The sequence below is a fragment of the Mizuhopecten yessoensis genome, unplaced genomic scaffold (assembly GCF_002113885.1).
Source record: "Mizuhopecten yessoensis strain PY_sf001 unplaced genomic scaffold, ASM211388v2 scaffold716287, whole genome shotgun sequence".
In the NCBI taxonomy this organism is placed as follows: Eukaryota; Metazoa; Mollusca; class Bivalvia; order Pectinida; family Pectinidae; genus Mizuhopecten; species Mizuhopecten yessoensis.
In genome coordinates, this window is record NW_018480041.1 from 285,413 (window position 1) to 305,014 (window position 19,602).

The 19,602-nt window shown below is 41.7% G+C and overlaps 1 protein-coding gene across 11 annotated transcripts in view; it reads left to right on the plus strand.

Moving 5' to 3' along the window:
* The window catches only part of LOC110442655 (vegetative cell wall protein gp1-like), a 206,612-nt gene that overhangs the window by 130,680 nt on the left and 56,330 nt on the right, over positions 1–19,602 (plus strand). For 8 of the 11 annotated variants that reach the window (XM_021486355.1, XM_021486348.1, XM_021486353.1 and 5 more), the window contains 2 exons: positions 7,714–7,851; positions 8,714–8,743. In XM_021486355.1, coding sequence (XP_021342030.1) covers positions 7,714–7,851; positions 8,714–8,743 — 168 coding nt within the window. The remainder of the gene's footprint in view (positions 1–7,713; positions 7,852–8,713; positions 8,744–19,602) is intronic. The other 3 variants (XM_021486356.1, XM_021486359.1, XM_021486352.1) reach the window with 1 other exon arrangement.

Here is a 19,602-nt window from a genome sequence, read left to right on the forward strand (position 1 = left end):
GCCCTTAAGTACAAGTTTCTATGCTTTCTCACCAAAAACTGTATGAAGAGAGATGATAATTGGTATGCATTTACATCAAGGTAAAGCAGAGTGTAGAATACCAAAATGGGGTTTAAATGATATGTATGTTTGAATTGCATTTAAGTGTTGTTTTGATATCTATTACTGTAACAATATTTTTCTAACATATTAGGTGGACTTGTTGTCCTTAGCCTTTGACATCTAGTATACCTTCACAGTTATTACCAATGATTTCTACTTGATCAAAATCTTGTGTATAAAAACTACTCGTAATAGTACAGAAAGAAAAATATTGCATGAATATAGATAAAGAAATGAGATAGTCACCTTGAAGGGAGAAATGATTTCTGACCTTGCATGGACATTTTATTTTTGTAACAGCTTTCTCAATGTTTAACAAATTCACAGGTTCCTAAATCGATTAAGTATTTATCAGATTAAGAGCTGTCTTAGAAAGCATTTAATATAAATAGATTTCGACACTTTCTCTTATAACAGAGTGTTGCTTTTTAATCCAAAATCGTATGTATCTTGGCATTAACGTTTTAAGTTTCAATGTCCACTTAAATCTCTATTTTATTCAGGTGTAACTTATCTTGACACTAATTAACAAATCAGATGATTGGATATAAATGTAGTTATTGGGGGCTCTCACTCTTACGTCGACTAACATAATCGTTCCATTTTGGCTTTAAATTCTTTGGGGATTTTACCCCCAATCTCTTAAATAGATTATTACTTCACTTTATCTGTAGCCAGTTTTCTCATGGTAAATCTAACAGATATATTCTCTGGGGTGGCTATGAGTCTAGTCGCTTCTCTGGATTCCTCCAGAGTCTAGTGGCTTTTCTTGCCTTCTTCAGAGTATAGCGTTTCCAATTCATAGTCTTTTATAGCTTCTCCATGGATATTAGGAGTCCAGTCGCTTCTCTGGAGTCGTTCAGAGTCTAGCTGCTTCTCTTGTTTTCTTTGGAGTCTAGCTCGCGTTCTTTATCAAGTTTCTCTGTGACTGAAATGTTTGCAGTAGGTTTTAGTACTTGTTCTTTGCTTGCACATACATATCTGTGTCTTAACTCAAGTAATAAACAGGTTAACTCTTTCATTGTGTGAAGTTATATATAAAAGAATAATTTAATGATAAATTATAGTTTATATATAACTGTGTAAGCCTTCCATTGCCTTGGCTGCTGAAGTTGTAGATGGGATAGGTTTGTTGTTATATATATATGTTTGCAATATTAAGTGTTATAGGATATAAGGCTTTTTCCCTTATGTTCATTTTTGTAATTCCTTCTTTTACCTGGTTATGGAATGTGTTCTTCTTTGAAGAGCGATAGTGTTTACCTATGCAAATTAGATGTCTTACCATATAAGGTATCGTAGTATAATGTTAATCAGTCCATAGTAACTTTTGAACAATCAGCGATTACGTCTTAGAGGGGTGTTGGTATTGCCAGCTTTCATGAAATATCAAATAGGTTTCATGAAAGCGACTTAGCCTGAGTGAAACATGATTGAGGGGAAACAAAGAATCTTGTTTCCCTACTCACAAGGGCCATAAAGTTTTTATTATACCGAAATAGGAGAATAACATTACAGTGAAGATGATCAAGCTTCTACATCATTTTTGTCATCGGATTTCAAGTGTTGTGCCTAGCCTCTTGTTCATACCGCAGCGTCCACGCGTCCGTCGTCTGTCGTCTGTCGTCCGTCGTCTGTCGTCCGTCAACTATACACTACTTGTCATGAACCACTGAGCGGATTTTAACAAAATTTGGTGTGGAGCATCCTTGGGTAAAGAAGAACCAATTTTGTATCAACCGTGGGTCTGGCCCCCCAGGGACCTGAGCGGTGGGCCAAATAGGGGAAATAAAGCAAATTCTTCTTTAAAATCCCTCTTCTTCTGTAGAAATAAAAGGATTTGTTCCATATTTGGTCAGAAGCATCCTTGGGGGAAGGGGAACAAAAGTTTGTATAAATGGTGGGTCTGGCCCCCCTGGGGGCTGAGGGGCGGGGCCCAATAGGGAAATTGTAGCAAATTCTTTAAAATCCTTCTTCTTCTGTAGGAATGAAAGGATTTGTTCCATATTTGGTCTGAAGCATCCTTGGGTGAAAGGGAACCAATTTTTATATACTGTGGATCTGGCTCCCAAGGGGCCTGAGGGGCGGGGCCAAATAGGGGAAATATAGCAAATTCTTCTTTAAAATCCTTCTTCTTCTGTGGAAATGAAAGGATTTGTTCCATATTTGGTAAGAAGCATCCTTGGGGGAAGGGGAACAAAGTTTGTATAAATGGTGGGTCTGGCCCCCCTGGGGCCTGAGGGGCGGGGCCCAATAGGGGAAATAGACGTAAATCTTCAAAATCCTTCATCTTCGGTAGGAATGACAGGATTTTGTCCATATTTGGTCTGAAGCATTCTTGGGTGAAGGGGAACCAATTTCGTGTAAACGGTGTGTCTGACCCCCCTGTAGGCAGAGAGGCGGGCCCATTAGGGAAAATAGAGGTAAAACCTTTAAAATCCTTCTTCTACCATAAATATTAAGGGATTTTATCCTAATTTAGTCTGGAGCATCAATGGGCCAAGGGGACTCAATTTTGTATAAGCAGTGGATGTGGTCTCCCAAGGGGCAGAAAGGCGGGGCCCAATAGGGGAAATGTAGCAAATTCTTTAAAATCTTCTGTAGGAATGGTTGGATTTGTTCCATATTTGGTCTTAAGCATCCTTGGGTGAAAGGGAACCAATTTTGTATAAACCGTGGATCTGGCTCCCCAGGTGCTTGAGGGGTGGGGCCCAATAGGGGAAACATAGCAAATTATACTTTATAATCCTTCTTCTTTTGTAGGAATGAAAGGATTTGGTCCATATTTGGTGTGGATCAACATCCTTGGGTAAAGGGGAACCAATTTTGTATAAACGGTGGGTGTGGCCCCCATGGGACCTGAAGGGTGGGGCCCAATAGGGGAAATAGATGTAAATCTTCAAAATCCTTTATCTTCGGTAGGAATGACAGGATTTTGTCCATATTTGGTCTGAAGCATTCTTGGGTGAAGGGGAACCAATTTTGTATAAACGGTGTGTCTGACCCCCCTGTAGGCAGAGAGGCGGGGCCTAAATATAGGTAAAACCTTTAAAATCCTTCTTCTACCATAAAGATTAAGGGATTTAATCCTAATTTAGTCTGGAGCATCCTTGGGCCAAGGGGACTCAATTTTGTATAATTGGTGGGCATGACCCCCCTAGGTTGCATAGGGGGGGGGCTCTGTTTGAAGTTTGTTCTCACTATATCTCATGTACTGTATGGATCTTTCTGAAATTTCATATGTACTTACAGCACCTACTTCATACCAATTATTTTAAACATATTCAGGTGAGCGATACAGGCCCTCTGGGCCTCTTGTTTTGTAGAGAGGTTCCAAATATGGGAAATTAATGACTGGGGAAACTTTAGTGTGGGAGAGGAGCATGATATATTTATTTCTCCATCATGTGATCCATGTTATCCAACCAGAAGCTTTATTTCCCCATTATGTCATCAATATAGTCCAATCAGAAGCTTTATTTACCCATCTTGTGATCAATGTAATCCAATCAGAAGCTTTATTTCCCCATTATGTCATCCATTCCAAATAATCCAATCAGAAGCTTTATTTCTCTATCATGTGATCCATGTTATCCAATCAGATGCTTTATTTCCCCATCTTGGGATCCTTGTAATCCAATCAGAAGCTTTGTTTTCCCATCATGTGATCCAAATAATCCAATGAGAAGCTTTATTTCCCTATCATGTAATCCATGTTATCCAATCAGATGCTTTATATCCCCATCATGTGATCCATGTACTCAAATCAGAAGCTTTATTTTCCCATCATGTGATTCATGTTATCCAATTAGAAGCTTTATTTCCCCATCATGTGATCCATGTTATTCAATCAGAAGCTTTATTTACCCATTTTGTGATCAATGTAATCCAATCAGAAGCTTTTATTTCCCCATTATGTGATCAATGTAATCCAATCAGAAGGTTTATTTCTTGCCTTGTAATCCATGTAATCCAATGAGAAGCTTTACTTTCCCATCAGGTGATCCATATAATTCAATCAGAAGCTTTATTTCCCCATCATGTGATTCATGTTATCCAATCAGAAGCTTTATTTACCCATCTTGTAATCCATGTAATCCAATCAGAAGCTTTATTTCCCCATCATGTGATCCATGTAATCCAATCAGAAGCTTTGTTTTCTCATCATGTGATCCATGTAATCCAATCAGAAGCTTTGTTTTCTCATCATGTGATCCATGTAATCCAATCAGAAGCTTTGTTTTCTCATCATGTGATCCATGTAATCCAATCAGAAGCTTTATTTCTCTATCATGTGATCCATGTTATCCAATCAGATGCTTTATTTCCCCGTCTTGGGATTATGTGATCAATGTAATCCAATCAGAAGGTTTATTTCTTGCCTTGTAATCCATGTAATCCTATGAGAAGCTTTACTTTCCCATCACGTGATCCATATAATTCAATCAGAAGCTTTATTTCCCCATCATGTGATGCATGTTATCCAATCAGAAGCTTTATTTACCCATCTTGTAATCCATGTAATCCAATCAGAAGCTTTATTTCCCCATCATGTGATCCATGTTATTCAATCAGAAGCTTTATTTACCCATTTTGTGATCAATGTAATCCAATCAGAAGCTTTTATTTCCCCATTATGTGATCAATGTAATCCAATCAGAAGGTTTATTTCTTGCCTTGTAATCCATGTAATCCAATGAGAAGCTTTACTTTCCCATCACGTGATCCATATAATTCAATCAGAAGCTTTATTTCCCCATCATGTGATTCATGTTATCCAATTAGAAGCTTTATTTCCCCATCATGTGATCCATGTTATCCAATCAGAAACTTTATTTCCCCATTTTGTGATCAATGTAATCCAATCAGAAGCTTTATTTCCCCATCATGTGATCCATGTTATCCAATCAGAAACTTTATTTCCCCATTTTGTGATCAATGTAATCCAATCAGAAGCTTTTATTTTCCCATCTTGTGATCAATGTTATCCAATCAGACGCTTTATTTTCCCATCATGTGATTCATGTTATCCGATTAGAAGCTTTATTTACCCATCATGTGATCCATGTTATCCAATCAGAAGCTTTATTTACCCATCTTGTAATCCATGTAATCCAATCAGAAGCTTTATTTTCCCATCACGTGATCCATATGATCCAATCAGAAGCTTTATTTCCCCATCATGTGATTCATGTTATTTCCCCATCTTGTTATCCATGTAATCCAATCAGAAGCTTTGTTTTCCCATCATGTGATCCAAATAATCCAATAAGAAGCTTTATTTCCCTATCATGTAATCCATGTTTTCCAATCAGATGCTTTATTTCCCCATCATGTGATCAATGTACTCAAATCAGAAGCTTTATTTTCCCATCATGTGATTCATGTTATCCAATCAGAAACTTTATTTACCCATTTTGTGATCAATGTTATCCAATCAGAAGCTTTTATTTCCCCATAATGTGATCAATGTAATCCAATCAGAAGCTTTATTTCTTGTCTTGTTATCCATGTAATCCAATCAGAAGCTTTACTTTCCCATCACGTGATCCATATAATCCAATCAGAAGCTTTATTTACCTATCTTGTAATCCATGTAATCCAATCAGAAGCTTTATTTCCCCATCTTGTGATCAATGTACTCCAATCAGAAGCTTTATTTCCCCAGCATGTGATCCATGTACTCCAAAAAGAAGCTTTATTTCCCCATCATGTGATCCATGTAATCCAATCAGAAGCTTTATTTCCCCATTATGTGATCCATGTAATCCAATCAGAAGCTTTATTTACCCATCTTGTGATCAATGTACTCCAAACAGAAGCTTTATTTCCCCATCATGTGATCCATGTAATCCAATCAGAAGCTTTGTTTTCTCATCATGTGATCCATGTAATCCAATCAGAAGCTTTATTTCTCTATCATGGGGTCCATGTTATCCAATCAGATGCTTTATTTCCCCATCTTGGGATCAATGTAATCCAATCAGAAGCTTTGTTTTCCCATCATGTGATCCAAATAATCCAATGAGAAGCTTTATTTCCCTATCATGTAATCCATGTTATCCAACCAGATGCTTTATATCCCCATCATGTGATCAATATACTCAAATCAGAAGCTTTATTTTCCCATCATGTGATTCATGTTATCCACTCAGAAGCTTTATTTACCCATCTTGTAATCCATGTAATCCAATCAGAAGCTTTATTTCCCCATCATGTGATTCATGTTATCCAATCAGAAGCTTTATTTACCCATCTTGTAATCCATGTAATCCAATCAGAAGCTTTATTTCCCCATCATGTGATCCATGTAATCCAATCAGAAGCTTTATTTCTCTATCATGGGGTCCATGTTATCCAATCAGATGCTTTATTTCCCCGTCTTGGGATCAATGTAATCCAATGAGAAGCTTTGTTTTCCCATCATGTGATCCAAATAATCCAATGAGAAGCTTTATTTCCCTATCATGTAATCCATGTTATCCAATCAGATGCTTTATATCCCCATCATGTGATCAATATAGTCCAATCAGAAGCTTTATTTCCCCATTATGTGGTCAATGTAATCCAATCAGAAGCTTTATTTCTTGTCTTGTAATCCATTTAATCCAATCAGATGCTTTATATCCCCATCATGTGATCAATGTACTCAAATCAGAAGCTTTATTTTCCCATCATGTGATTCATGTTATCCAATCAGAAACTTTATTTACCCATTTTGTGATCAATGTAATCCAATCAGAAGCTTTTATTTCCCCATTATGTGATCAATGTAATCCAATCAGAAGCTTTATTTCTTGTCTTGTAATCCATGTAATCCAATGAGAAGCTTTACTTTCCCATCACGTGATTCATATAATTCAATCAGAAGCTTTATTTCCCCATCATGTGATTCATGTTATCCAATCAGAAACTTTATTTACCCATTTTGTGATCAATGTAATCCAATCAGAAGCTTTTATTTCCCCATTATGTGATCAATGTACTCCAAACAGAAGCTTTATTTCCCCATCATGTGATCCATGTAATCCAATCAGAAGCTTTATTTCCCCATTATGTGATCAATGTACTCCAAACAGAAGCTTTATTTCCCCATCATGTGATCCATGTAATCCAATCAGAAGCTTTATTTCCCCATTATGTGATCAATGTACTCCAAACAAGCTTTATTTCCCCATTATGTGATCAATGTACTCCAAACAGAAGCTTTATTTCCCCATTATGTGATCAATGTACTCCAAACAGAAGCTTTATTTCCCCATTATGTGATTAATGTACTCCAAACAGAAGCTTTATTTCCCCATCATGTGATCAATGTACTCCAAACAGAAGCTTTATTTCCCCATTATGTGATCAATGTAATCCAAACAGAAGCTTTATTTCCCCATTATGTGATCAATGTAATCCAATCAGACATGCTATTATATAGATGAAGTACAGTATGAGTGATTGAGTGTTAGGACATGTTCCACTATAGCATTTTTTTAATTGCAAATCTTGTTTAAGGGATGTGGGTATTCTTAAAAAAGAAAAAATGCAGTTACTGACTATTAAAAAGCATTGTGTGATCTTAAAAATGACTATTTTAACTGATACGTCATTGTTCCACAGGATGTATATGAGGACCCCGACAATCCCACTTCCTCACAACCCCCTCCCCCTCCACGTGGTGGCAGACGTGTAATTCCAACACCTCAACCAACACAGAATACTCGCAGACCTGCAACTTTGCCGGTCAATGAGCCGGAGGTATGTTATCATTGTTCATTGTGACACATTATCTTGTATATTTGTGTTAAATGAAAATCTAGATCAGTGTTATATAAATATTCAATTATATATAGCTGTCTTTGAAAGTCTTATTCTGTATATCAAATGTTAGGATGTGGCCATATTTGCAAGGTATATCATTGTTTAGATTTTTTCAAATAATGGAAAGATAAAATATATACATGAAGATTCATGCAAAATATTGGAAAAAGATTTGCATCAGTTTGTATAAATGTTACAGTATTTAAACTTTGCAAAAAATGCCATATAAATGACCGTATTTGACCTAATAAAGGTGCATGCCCTGATAAGTATGCTCCAACCCTTTTTCTGAAGAAAGAGAAAGAGTACTGTGCTGGGTGGCAACCAGTCATCTTTAATATTTCTAGGATACTTTGAAATATTTTGAAAAATATATGTTGTATAATGTCATCATGAAATAGCAAGCATGTGGTTGTAATGATTTGTTTTCATCAAGAGGAACACAACACTTTTGAAAAACCCATTTATCACACGTTTAATAGTTTTGTTGATGATTTGTATAACAAATACACCCACTTGTTGCTCAATATGCTGTAACAAAGTGTATTCATTTGACTATTTAACATTTTATATGCTGAGTATCCCATCTCTGTGCTAAAATACTGTGAAAATTTAGTTTCTTCAGATGTCTAGATTGCAAAATTATGATCTGTGTAAATTTGGGATTTTCTAATTTTGGGTGAAAATCGCACAAATAACCAATTATGCATTATCTCTGTTACCATATCAAGGAAGTTGGAATCCAAAGTCTATAACTACACTACATCATGAACACAAAAGAAACCTGATTTTTTTTCAGGCATATGACAGGAATATTTATCGAGAATCGGTAAATATGTGACCAATGTCGGTCTGGGGAATTAGTACTCAAGTCCGTTTCCAGTTCATTTCTTTATTGTTGCCAACTTCCAGTTCCTACTTCTGCATACCATTGCTAGCACCTTCTATCTTAGCTCACTTTCAATCCTGATCTATTCTGGCTCACTTTCCATCTCCCAACTCTGACTCTGTTCTGCCTCTCTGTACTTCCGTCTGCCTTCTCTGTACCTCCGTCTGCCTTCTCTGTACCTCAGTCTGCCTTCTCTGTACCTCAGTCTGGCATCTCTGTACCTCAGTCTGCCTTCTCTGTACCACAGTCTGCCTTCTCTGTACCTCAGTCTGCCTTCTCTGTACCTCAGTCTGGCATCTCTGTACCTCAGTCTGCCTTCTCTGTACCACAGTCTGCCTTCTCTGTACCTCAGTCTGCCTTCTCTGTACCTCAGTCTGCCTTCTCTGTACCTCAGTCTGCCTTCTCTGTACCTCAGTCTGCCTTCTCTGTACCTCAGTCTGCCTTCTCTGTACCTCAGTCTGCCTTCTCTGTACCTCAGTCTGCCTTCTCTGTACCTCAGTCTGCCTTCTCTGTACCTCAGTCTGCCTTCTCTGTACCTCAGTCTGCCTTCTCTGTACCTCAGTCTGCCTTCTCTGTACCTCAGTCTGCCTTCTCTGTACCTCAGTCTGCCTTCTCTGTACCTCAGTCTGCCTTCTCTGTACCTCAGTCTGCCTTCTCTGTACCTCAGTCTGCCTTCTCTGTACCTCAGTCTGCCTTCTCTGTACCTCAGTCTGCCTTCTCTGTACCTCAGTCTGCCTTCTCTGTACCTCAGTCTGCCTTCTCTGTACCTCAGTCTGCCTTCTCTGTACCTCAGTCTGCCTTCTCTGTACCTCAGTCTGCCTTCTCTGTACCTCAGTCTGCCTTCTCTGTACCTCAGTCTGCCTTCTCTGTACCTCAGTCTGCCTTCTCTGTACCTCAGTCTGCCTTCTCTGTACCTCAGTCTGCCTTCTCTGTACCTCAGTCTGCCTTCTCTGTACCTCAGTCTGCCTTCTCTGTACCTCAGTCTGCCTTCTCTGTACCTCAGTCTGCCTTCTCTGTACCTCAGTCTGCCTTCTCTGTACCTCAGTCTGCCTTCTCTGTACCTCAGTCTGCCTTCTCTGTACCTCAGTCTGCCTTCTCTGTACCTCAGTCTGCCTTCTCTGTACCTCAGTCTGCCTTCTCTGTACCTCAGTCTGCCTTCTCTGTACCTCAGTCTGCCTTCTCTGTACCTCAGTCTGCCTTCTCTGTACCTCAGTCTGCCTTCTCTGTACCTCAGTCTGCCTTCTCTGTACCTCAGTCTGCCTTCTCTGTACCTCAGTCTGCCTTCTCTGTACCTCAGTCTGCCTTCTCTGTACCTCAGTCTGCCTTCTCTGTACCTCAGTCTGCCTTCTCTGTACCTCAGTCTGCCTTCTCTGTACCTCAGTCTGCCTTCTCTGTACCTCAGTCTGCCTTCTCTGTACCTCAGTCTGCCTTCTCTGTACCTCAGTCTGCCTTCTCTGTACCTCAGTCTGCCTTCTCTGTACCTCAGTCTGCCTTCTCTGTACCTCAGTCTGCCTTCTCTGTACCTCAGTCTGCCTTCTCTGTACCTCAGTCTGCCTTCTCTGTACCTCAGTCTGCCTTCTCTGTACCTCAGTCTGCCTTCTCTGTACCTCAGTCTGCCTTCTCTGTACCTCAGTCTGCCTTCTCTGTACCTCAGTCTGCCTTCTCTGTACCTCAGTCTGCCTTCTCTGTACCTCAGTCTGCCTTCTCTGTACCTCAGTCTGCCTTCTCTGTACCTCAGTCTGCCTTCTCTGTACCTCAGTCTGCCTTCTCTGTACCTCAGTCTGCCTTCTCTGTACCTCAGTCTGCCTTCTCTGTACCTCAGTCTGCCTTCTCTGTACCTCAGTCTGCCTTCTCTGTACCTCAGTCTGCCTTCTCTGTACCTCAGTCTGCCTTCTCTGTACCTCAGTCTGCCTTCTCTGTACCTCAGTCTGCCTTCTCTGTACCTCAGTCTGCCTTCTCTGTACCTCAGTCTGCCTTCTCTGTACCTCAGTCTGCCTTCTCTGTACCTCAGTCTGCCTTCTCTGTACCTCAGTCTGCCTTCTCTGTACCTCAGTCTGCCTTCTCTGTACCTCAGTCTGCCTTCTCTGTACCTCAGTCTGCCTTCTCTGTACCTCAGTCTGCCTTCTCTGTACCTCAGTCTGCCTTCTCTGTACCTCAGTCTGCCTTCTCTGTACCTCAGTCTGCCTTCTCTGTACCTCAGTCTGCCTTCTCTGTACCACAGTCTGCCTTCTCTGTACCTCAGTCTGCCTTCTCTGTACCTCAGTCTGCCTTCTCTGTACCTCAGTCTGCCTTCTCTGTACCTCAGTCTGCCTTCTCTGTACCTCAGTCTGCCTTCTCTGTACCTCAGTCTGCCTTCTCTGTACCTCAGTCTGCCTTCTCTGTACCTCAGTCTGCCTTCTCTGTACCTCAGTCTGCCTTCTCTGTACCTCAGTCTGCCTTCTCTGTACCTCAGTCTGCCTTCTCTGTACCTCAGTCTGCCTTCTCTGTACCTCAGTCTGCCTTCTCTGTACCTCAGTCTGCCTTCTCTGTACCTCAGTCTGCCTTCTCTGTACCTCAGTCTGCCTTCTCTGTACCTCAGTCTGCCTTCTCTGTACCTCAGTCTGCCTTCTCTGTACCTCAGTCTGCCTTCTCTGTACCTCAGTCTGCCTTCTCTGTACCTCAGTCTGCCTTCTCTGTACCTCAGTCTGCCTTCTCTGTACCTCAGTCTGCCTTCTCTGTACCTCAGTCTGCCTTCTCTGTACCTCAGTCTGCCTTCTCTGTACCTCAGTCTGCCTTCTCTGTACCTCAGTCTGCCTTCTCTGTACCTCAGTCTGCCTTCTCTGTACCTCAGTCTGCCTTCTCTGTACCTCAGTCTGCCTTCTCTGTACCTCAGTCTGCCTTCTCTGTACCTCAGTCTGCCTTCTCTGTACCTCAGTCTGCCTTCTCTGTACCTCAGTCTGCCTTCTCTGTACCTCAGTCTGCCTTCTCTGTACCTCAGTCTGCCTTCTCTGTACCTCAGTCTGCCTTCTCTGTACCTCAGTCTGCCTTCTCTGTACCTCAGTCTGCCTTCTCTGTACCTCAGTCTGCCTTCTCTGTACCTCAGTCTGCCTTCTCTGTACCTCAGTCTGCCTTCTCTGTACCTCAGTCTGCCTTCTCTGTACCTCAGTCTGCCTTCTCTGTACCTCAGTCTGCCTTCTCTGTACCTCAGTCTGCCTTCTCTGTACCTCAGTCTGCCTTCTCTGTACCTCAGTCTGCCTTCTCTGTACCTCAGTCTGCCTTCTCTGTACCTCAGTCTGCCTTCTCTGTACCTCAGTCTGCCTTCTCTGTACCTCAGTCTGCCTTCTCTGTACCTCAGTCTGCCTTCTCTGTACCTCAGTCTGCCTTCTCTGTACCTCAGTCTGCCTTCTCTGTACCTCAGTCTGCCTTCTCTGTACCTCAGTCTGCCTTCTCTGTACCTCAGTCTGCCTTCTCTGTACCTCAGTCTGCCTTCTCTGTACCTCAGTCTGCCTTCTCTGTACCTCAGTCTGCCTTCTCTGTACCTCAGTCTGCCTTCTCTGTACCTCAGTCTGCCTTCTCTGTACCTCAGTCTGCCTTCTCTGTACCTCAGTCTGCCTTCTCTGTACCTCAGTCTGCCTTCTCTGTACCTCAGTCTGCCTTCTCTGTACCTCAGTCTGCCTTCTCTGTACCTCAGTCTGCCTTCTCTGTACCTCAGTCTGCCTTCTCTGTACCTCAGTCTGCCTTCTCTGTACCTCAGTCTGCCTTCTCTGTACCTCAGTCTGCCTTCTCTGTACCTCAGTCTGCCTTCTCTGTACCTCAGTCTGCCTTCTCTGTACCTCAGTCTGCCTTCTCTGTACCTCAGTCTGCCTTCTCTGTACCTCAGTCTGCCTTCTCTGTACCTCAGTCTGCCTTCTCTGTACCTCAGTCTGCCTTCTCTGTACCTCAGTCTGCCTTCTCTGTACCTCAGTCTGCCTTCTCTGTACCTCAGTCTGCCTTCTCTGTACCTCAGTCTGCCTTCTCTGTACCTCAGTCTGCCTTCTCTGTACCTCAGTCTGCCTTCTCTGTACCTCAGTCTGCCTTCTCTGTACCTCAGTCTGCCTTCTCTGTACCTCAGTCTGCCTTCTTTGTACCCCAGTCTGCCTTATCTGTTCCACAGTCTGCCTTCTATGTACCTCAGTCTGCCTATCTGTACTTCCGTTTGCCTTCTCTGTACCTCAGTCTGCCTTCTCCTTACCTCAGTCTTCCTTCTCCCTCTCTCAGTCTGCCTTTTCTGTACCGCAGTCTGCCTTCTCTGTACCTAAGTCTGCCTTCTCTGCCTTCTCTGTACCACAGTCTGCCTTCTCTGTACCTCAGTCTGCCTTCTCCTTACCTCAGTCTGCCTTCTCCCTCTCTCAGTCTGCCTTTTCTGTACCTCAGTCTGCCTTCTCTGTACCTAAGTCTGCCTTCTCTGTACCTCAGTCTGCCTTCTCTGTACCTCAGTCTGACTTCTCTGTACCTCAGTCTGCCTTCTCTGTACCTAAGTCTGCCTTCTCTGTACCTCAGTCTGCCTTCTCCTTACCTCAGTCTGCCTTCTCCCTCTCTCAGTCTGCCTTCTCTGTCCCTCCGTCTGCCTTCTCTGTACCTCAGTCTGCCTTCTCTGTACCTTAGTCTGCCTTCTCCTTACCTCAGTTTGCCTTCTCTGTTCCTCAGTCTGCCTTCTCCGTACCTCAGTCTGCCTTCTCTGTACCTCAGTCTGCCTTCTCTGTACCTCAGTCTGCCTTCTCTGTACCTCAGTCTGCCTTCTCTGTACCTCAGTCTGCCTTCTCTTTACCTCAGTCTGCCTTCTCTCACGCTATCTTTCTGTATCTCTCACTTATACTAAAAACTAAGAAGTGTCTAATATGCAAACATACTAACATTTCTATTGGTCAACTGTAGATGGACAGCCATCAGGTGGTCAATAGAGGTTCCCAGCTCCAGCCTGTACCTTCAATTATCACTAATTGACCAGATCTCCATTTCTCTTTAGATGACCGACCAGTTAGCTTCCTGTCCTTTCATCAACCTCACTACCATTCATATTTTGTTTCACAATAACTCCTTGTTCTCAACACTCTGTCTTCAGTTCTTTCACTTTCATCTGACATCTATTTAATTCTGTTCTCACGATTACAATTTCTAATTACATAACACACTGTCTTCAAATCTTCCTATTTCACATTGTCGTAAATACAACGATTGGGAAATTTTACTAACAAAATACAGGATAACGAGTTCTCTGAGATGGAATATGGCTTTTCTGTGTAAGAATCATGCTAAAATGTTCAATATTGCCAGTTTGAATGTGCTGCAACAACAATTAAAAGTCACCAGTTTTGTGTAGCGGTCTACTGCAAGGAGTCAAGGTCGTGCGATACTTATTATTATATTCACCGACAGGAACACTCTGGTCCACAGAAATGGGAATTGTTGCATCATGTACCTAGCAGTAATATCCTTTTTATAAAGGCAAGCAGATGTATCATATGTCTTTACAGATTTTAAAGTCGCCCCAATCGGGCAGTTATAGCGTTCTTCGTTGGCTAATTGTTAGTATAGTGACTGCACACACTTGTTTGACACTAAATCTCACGTGAGAGGTAGGTGACAGAGAAGTGGTAGATGTAGTATATCCGCTGTTGACAAATTTGCTATTGAAACAATAGTACCCGTTTAGATATACTCGCCCTAAACAGGTACACACTGAAAACTCTTGTGAGAGGTAGCTGACAGGGGATGTGGTAGATGTAGTATATCCGCCATTGACAAATTTGCTATAGAAACAATAGTTTCCGTTTAGATATACTCGCCCTAAACAGGTACACACTGAAATCTCACGTGAGAGGTTGCTGACAGGGGATGTGGTAGCTATGGTATATCCGCCCTTGACAAATTTGCTATGGAAACAACAGTTTCCGTTTAGATATTCTCGCCCTAAACAGGAACACACTGAAATCTCGCGTGAGAGGTAGCTGACAGGGGACGTGGTAGATGTAGTATCTCCGCCATTGACAAATTTGCTATAGAAACAACAGTTTCCGTTTAGATATTCTCGCCCTAAACAGGCACACACTGAAATCTCACGTGAGAGGGAGCTGACAGGGGATGTGGTAGATGTAGTATATCCGCCGTTGACAAATTTGCTATAGAAACAACAGTTTCCGTTTAGATATACTCGCCCTAAACGGAAACACACTTAAATCCCATGAAAGGTAGATTAACACATCACTGCACATACTGATGTTCTGATAAAATAAACACACTGTGAAAACGTTGATTCACCAAATATCTGATGCTGTCTTGCATAATGATACTTGAGCCTTGCGTAGATTATGATGAGGGGTGCGAATGTATACCAGTAGTAGCTATCCGATTGCCAGCGTCCCAGCACCTTGATAAGGTGATTGGGGATATCAGACTCTGCGGCGGTAGTAGCGGCTCCTATACGAAAAGAATGGCCACTGTACAAAGGGTGATTGAGGCTCAATCGATCCAAGGTCTGTCTTAACTTGTCGATAAACACTGGGCGAGTCAAGGGAGCTGATTTGATGGAGAAAAGGGGGTCTGTAGGGGTACAACCTGTAATGTACCTGTCTGCCAACATTCTGATGATAGCAGCAACTGCACACACTTGCTGGTGGGTGCGGAAGAGGTGAATAGTGACCCCATGACGAAAGGGGTCTGTCTTGAATGCCTTGAGGTGCAAGTCAAGGCTGTTACTATTGGGTGCTACATTCACATCGCTTATACACAGATGGATGGAAGGATTAAACAAGTTTGTAAGACAAGTAAATTCTCCACATCTGAAGAATGCAAAGAAAGCTACACAGCAAGCTGCCTCTAAAGTAATGTCTGTGGCAGCATGGAAAACACTTTGGCGAAAGGCTGAATATAATTTTTTGTCAATATGTTGTATGTTATGGGTAGCCTCGGTTTGGCAGGAGTTCCCTCCAACTTCTTCAAACCCCGTAATATTGTTTGAAGTCGATAAAGTGGTAGTCCATGAGAATTCACAAGTGGGTTTTCTTGTCCCAGTGCTGTACAATGGTACTTAATATCGTACAGATATAGTTTAATTGTAGAGTATTTCAACTTGTGGTTAAAGTAACAATGTGTAACAAAGAATATCAGTATTTCCTCCGTCACGTCGCTAAACACACTTGCTGGGTATTGTTTATACCATACAAAAGGATGAAGTTCTTGAAGCAGGATGCTCCTGATGAGTAGGTAACCCTGGTTGACTGAGCCACTGCAGCATCCCACAGGTCACGCACTGATGGTCCTAATACAGAGGCACATTGCTGTAGTCCGGAATAGGCTCTGGATGTACCTCTGCTAATGGAGCAAGCTGGTGGAATCAGTCCATCTGAATACTTTGCCGTCGCTATACCTATAGGGTTGATATGGTAAATTTCAAAAGGTGGCTCTGTAAAGGGTCCAATGAGGAATTTCTTGTCAAGTTCACTTGCTATGAGAGTATTCACAACGTCCCCTTGAGTAGTAGCACTTCTCAAGTTTTTTTAAACTAAAGATGTATCTGCAGGTAACGTTGAGATACCTGTATCAAAACTGTTAGATAACCTGGAAATCAAAGTTTGTACAAATTCTTTGTCAGGATTGTTCTTTAACTCTGATTCCAATGCCACAATATTTATCGGGGTAGACACTTCCAAATCAATGTTTCCCTGTAGTCATTGTTTTGTGGATTCTTTGTTTTTTGTAGTCTTCACTGATTTTACTGAGCTCTTTACAACATGGAGGTACGGGCAGTTATCCCAGGTACAACCATCTGCATGGTTAAAGTTGTTGCAGACCTCTTTACCTTGGTGCATGACACGAGGCCGTCCTTTCCTATCAGTCTGACTGTCTACTTTCCTGTTATTTGATTTGTGGTTAATGTTTACTTGAGGATGCACTGTTGCACCGTTCAGAATGAGGGGGCAAAGATCTTCAGTGTGGCTCAGGTTGCTGCACAACTTGCAGCTGTTGCACTTAAAGCCTGAGCATATGGTGGTGTAGAGTTGATTGTCTCTAATTGCCCAGTTGACTTTAATGCCTCGCTGATGTAGGAGGGCTGACGCCCTGGCTGCGAATGCCTTATGATATTTGTAGAAAATAGGGCCATGGTATAAAGTGCCAGTTCTACAATATCACGTTCGTATACATCCAATTCTTGGCGACGATTAGGGTAATTTTCACACATGATGATATGATCTATAGAAAAGGCCTTGACGAACTCTCCAAGTGTTAGTGACTTGCACAGCCTTGGATTGGATTGTAATTTAAACATCTGTCCTCCTACTTCAGTGAACCAATTGTACCGAGGGCTATCATTATCGTAGGCAGGTAATAATAACAAAACAAGGTTCACATCCTTACCTTCAATGATCTGTTGGCGGACAGCAGGTGGTACTATTTCTACAGCGGGGACTGACTCTGATGATATACCTGTCTGCTGTAGGAGAAGGCTGTGTGGAGGTGTTACCACTCCACCATCTGGACTAATATCTGGTCGGCTGGTTAATAGAACTACAGCTTTTCCAGTGTTCTCTGTCTGTGAGGTCAGTATTGGGCCATGACCTGACGCGGCCATAGCTGGACCCACTGTGTTCCTGGTTTGACGCAGGATCAACTGTTCCAGACGTCCAACATGGTCCTGTAGTGCTTGTAAGCTTTCCGATGAACAAGCCCGGCTGGTGGAAGTAACATCAACATTTGTAGTGGTATTTAATGGTGATGTAACGTCCATTGTCTCAGTTGATGCAGTTGACACTGTCATGGCGGCTCCTACATTCTCCTTGTATGACTGAATTAGCATTGTCTTGGGTGGTGTTATGCTCAGTCCAAGTAACGTGGATCGAAGTTCAATGGCAGTCCAGTTTTTAGGTTTATAAACATCCCATGCCTGTTCTGCTGTCATGTAATTCATAGATGTATGAGTCCCAAAGTCACTAGTACTGTCACTCGTTATTGTGGTGTTGTCGTTTGCTCTTCGTTTACGCCCCCGGGGCTGACCACGCCCGCGACCAGACATTACTAGGATTAGACACTAGAACGATGTAATCCTCTTGTTTGTGGTAATGTAGTAAGCTTAGGCAGCCTTTTCAATGGTAGAAATGTATAAGTCTCTTGGAGGCCAGCAAAGACACAGTGTTTTGTATTATGACTGTATACCTTGACAATCAGAAAACAACTGGGCATTTGGCTAGAACTGTTAGAACAAAGAGCACTTGTCATGTGACCATGCTAGGTCCTAGGATTGGATCTCATACTCTTTCCCTTATCAGTAAGGAACCAATACCCAATATAGCACATGTAAATTAGGCAAAGAGGGGAGACCTTCTGTTTACTGTGTTACTGTCAGGACAGCAAGGTTATGGAAGTTCAGAATGCCCAGCTGGCTGGGCTTGAGATCAGAATAATTAGGTAGGGAGAGGAGACCCTTTGTTTGCTTTGTTGCTGTCAGGACAGTGGGGTTATGGGAGGTCAGAATGCCCAGCTGGCTGAGCTTGAGATAAGAATAATCTTGACCCCTGCATTACTAATTGGTTGGATGCATGTCCTTCCTATAACCGGTGATCATGACCTGCTAGTAGGGGAGAGGTCCTGTGATAAGACCATCTAGCACCCAGATGGTCCTGTGAACTGATATATGTATGTTGATAGGGAACCGATGGACCATATATACAATCTATACTACATCTGCTCAGATGTTTACTTATAATGAGATGAAAGCAGATGAAAGGCAAACCCCTTCTATGCTGTGCAAACCTGCCTTGTATTTCATATTAGACTTTAATAACTGTTAGTATATCATCTGTAACAGATCAATCCAGATAAAGGGTACCTAATAAGGGTGTCTTTTCTCTCACCCTGTGCCATTATAAGGTCAAATATGGTATATTGTAGTAAACTAGTAAGATATAAATGTAGTTTAAATTATCAATGATTTACATTTACCAATATAACAGCTAGAATTGTGCACTATTTAATCTGTATCAGTTAATTATCCAATGAGTTACATGTATATAGCAGCTAGAATTGTACACTGTTTATATATAGCTATCAAAAATATGTCATACGTACAAGATATAGTTCTTTATTATACTGTAGCAATGATTCTCAGTAAAATGTAAAAAAGGTCATCAATGTTATATATGTGGACATGCTGACCACACTGTCTTTACATAACAATACCTCCTCCCAGAATGTTACATACCTATTTTATTGCAGAGTAGATACTCTGTTGATGCAAAGATCTTCTGTTTTTGAAAGATGCCAGGTATTTTATTCTTAACACTAATTTCTAATTGATTTTAATAATTATAAAAGGTGTAATCAATCATCATTAAGTAACTGCCATATGAGAGAGACTGACTTGAAATCCTTGACTCTAATACTTCTACAAATCAGACGGGCTGACATGAAATCCTTACCTCTAATGCTTCCATATATCAGAGGGGCTGACAGGAAATCCTTGACTCTAATGCTTCTACAAATCAGACGGGCTGACATGAAATCCTTGACTCTAATGCTTCCACATATCAGAGGGGCTGACATGAAATCCTTGACTCTAATGCTTCCACATATCAGAGGGGCTGACATGAAACCCTTGACTCTAATGCAATTACATATCAGAGGGGCTGACATGAAATCTTTGACTCTAATGCTTCCACATATCAGAGGGACTGACATGAAATCCTTGACTCTAATGCTTCCACATATCAGAGGGACTGACATAAAATCCTTGACTCTAATGCTTCCACATATCAGAGGGGCTGACATGAAACCCTTGACTCTAATGC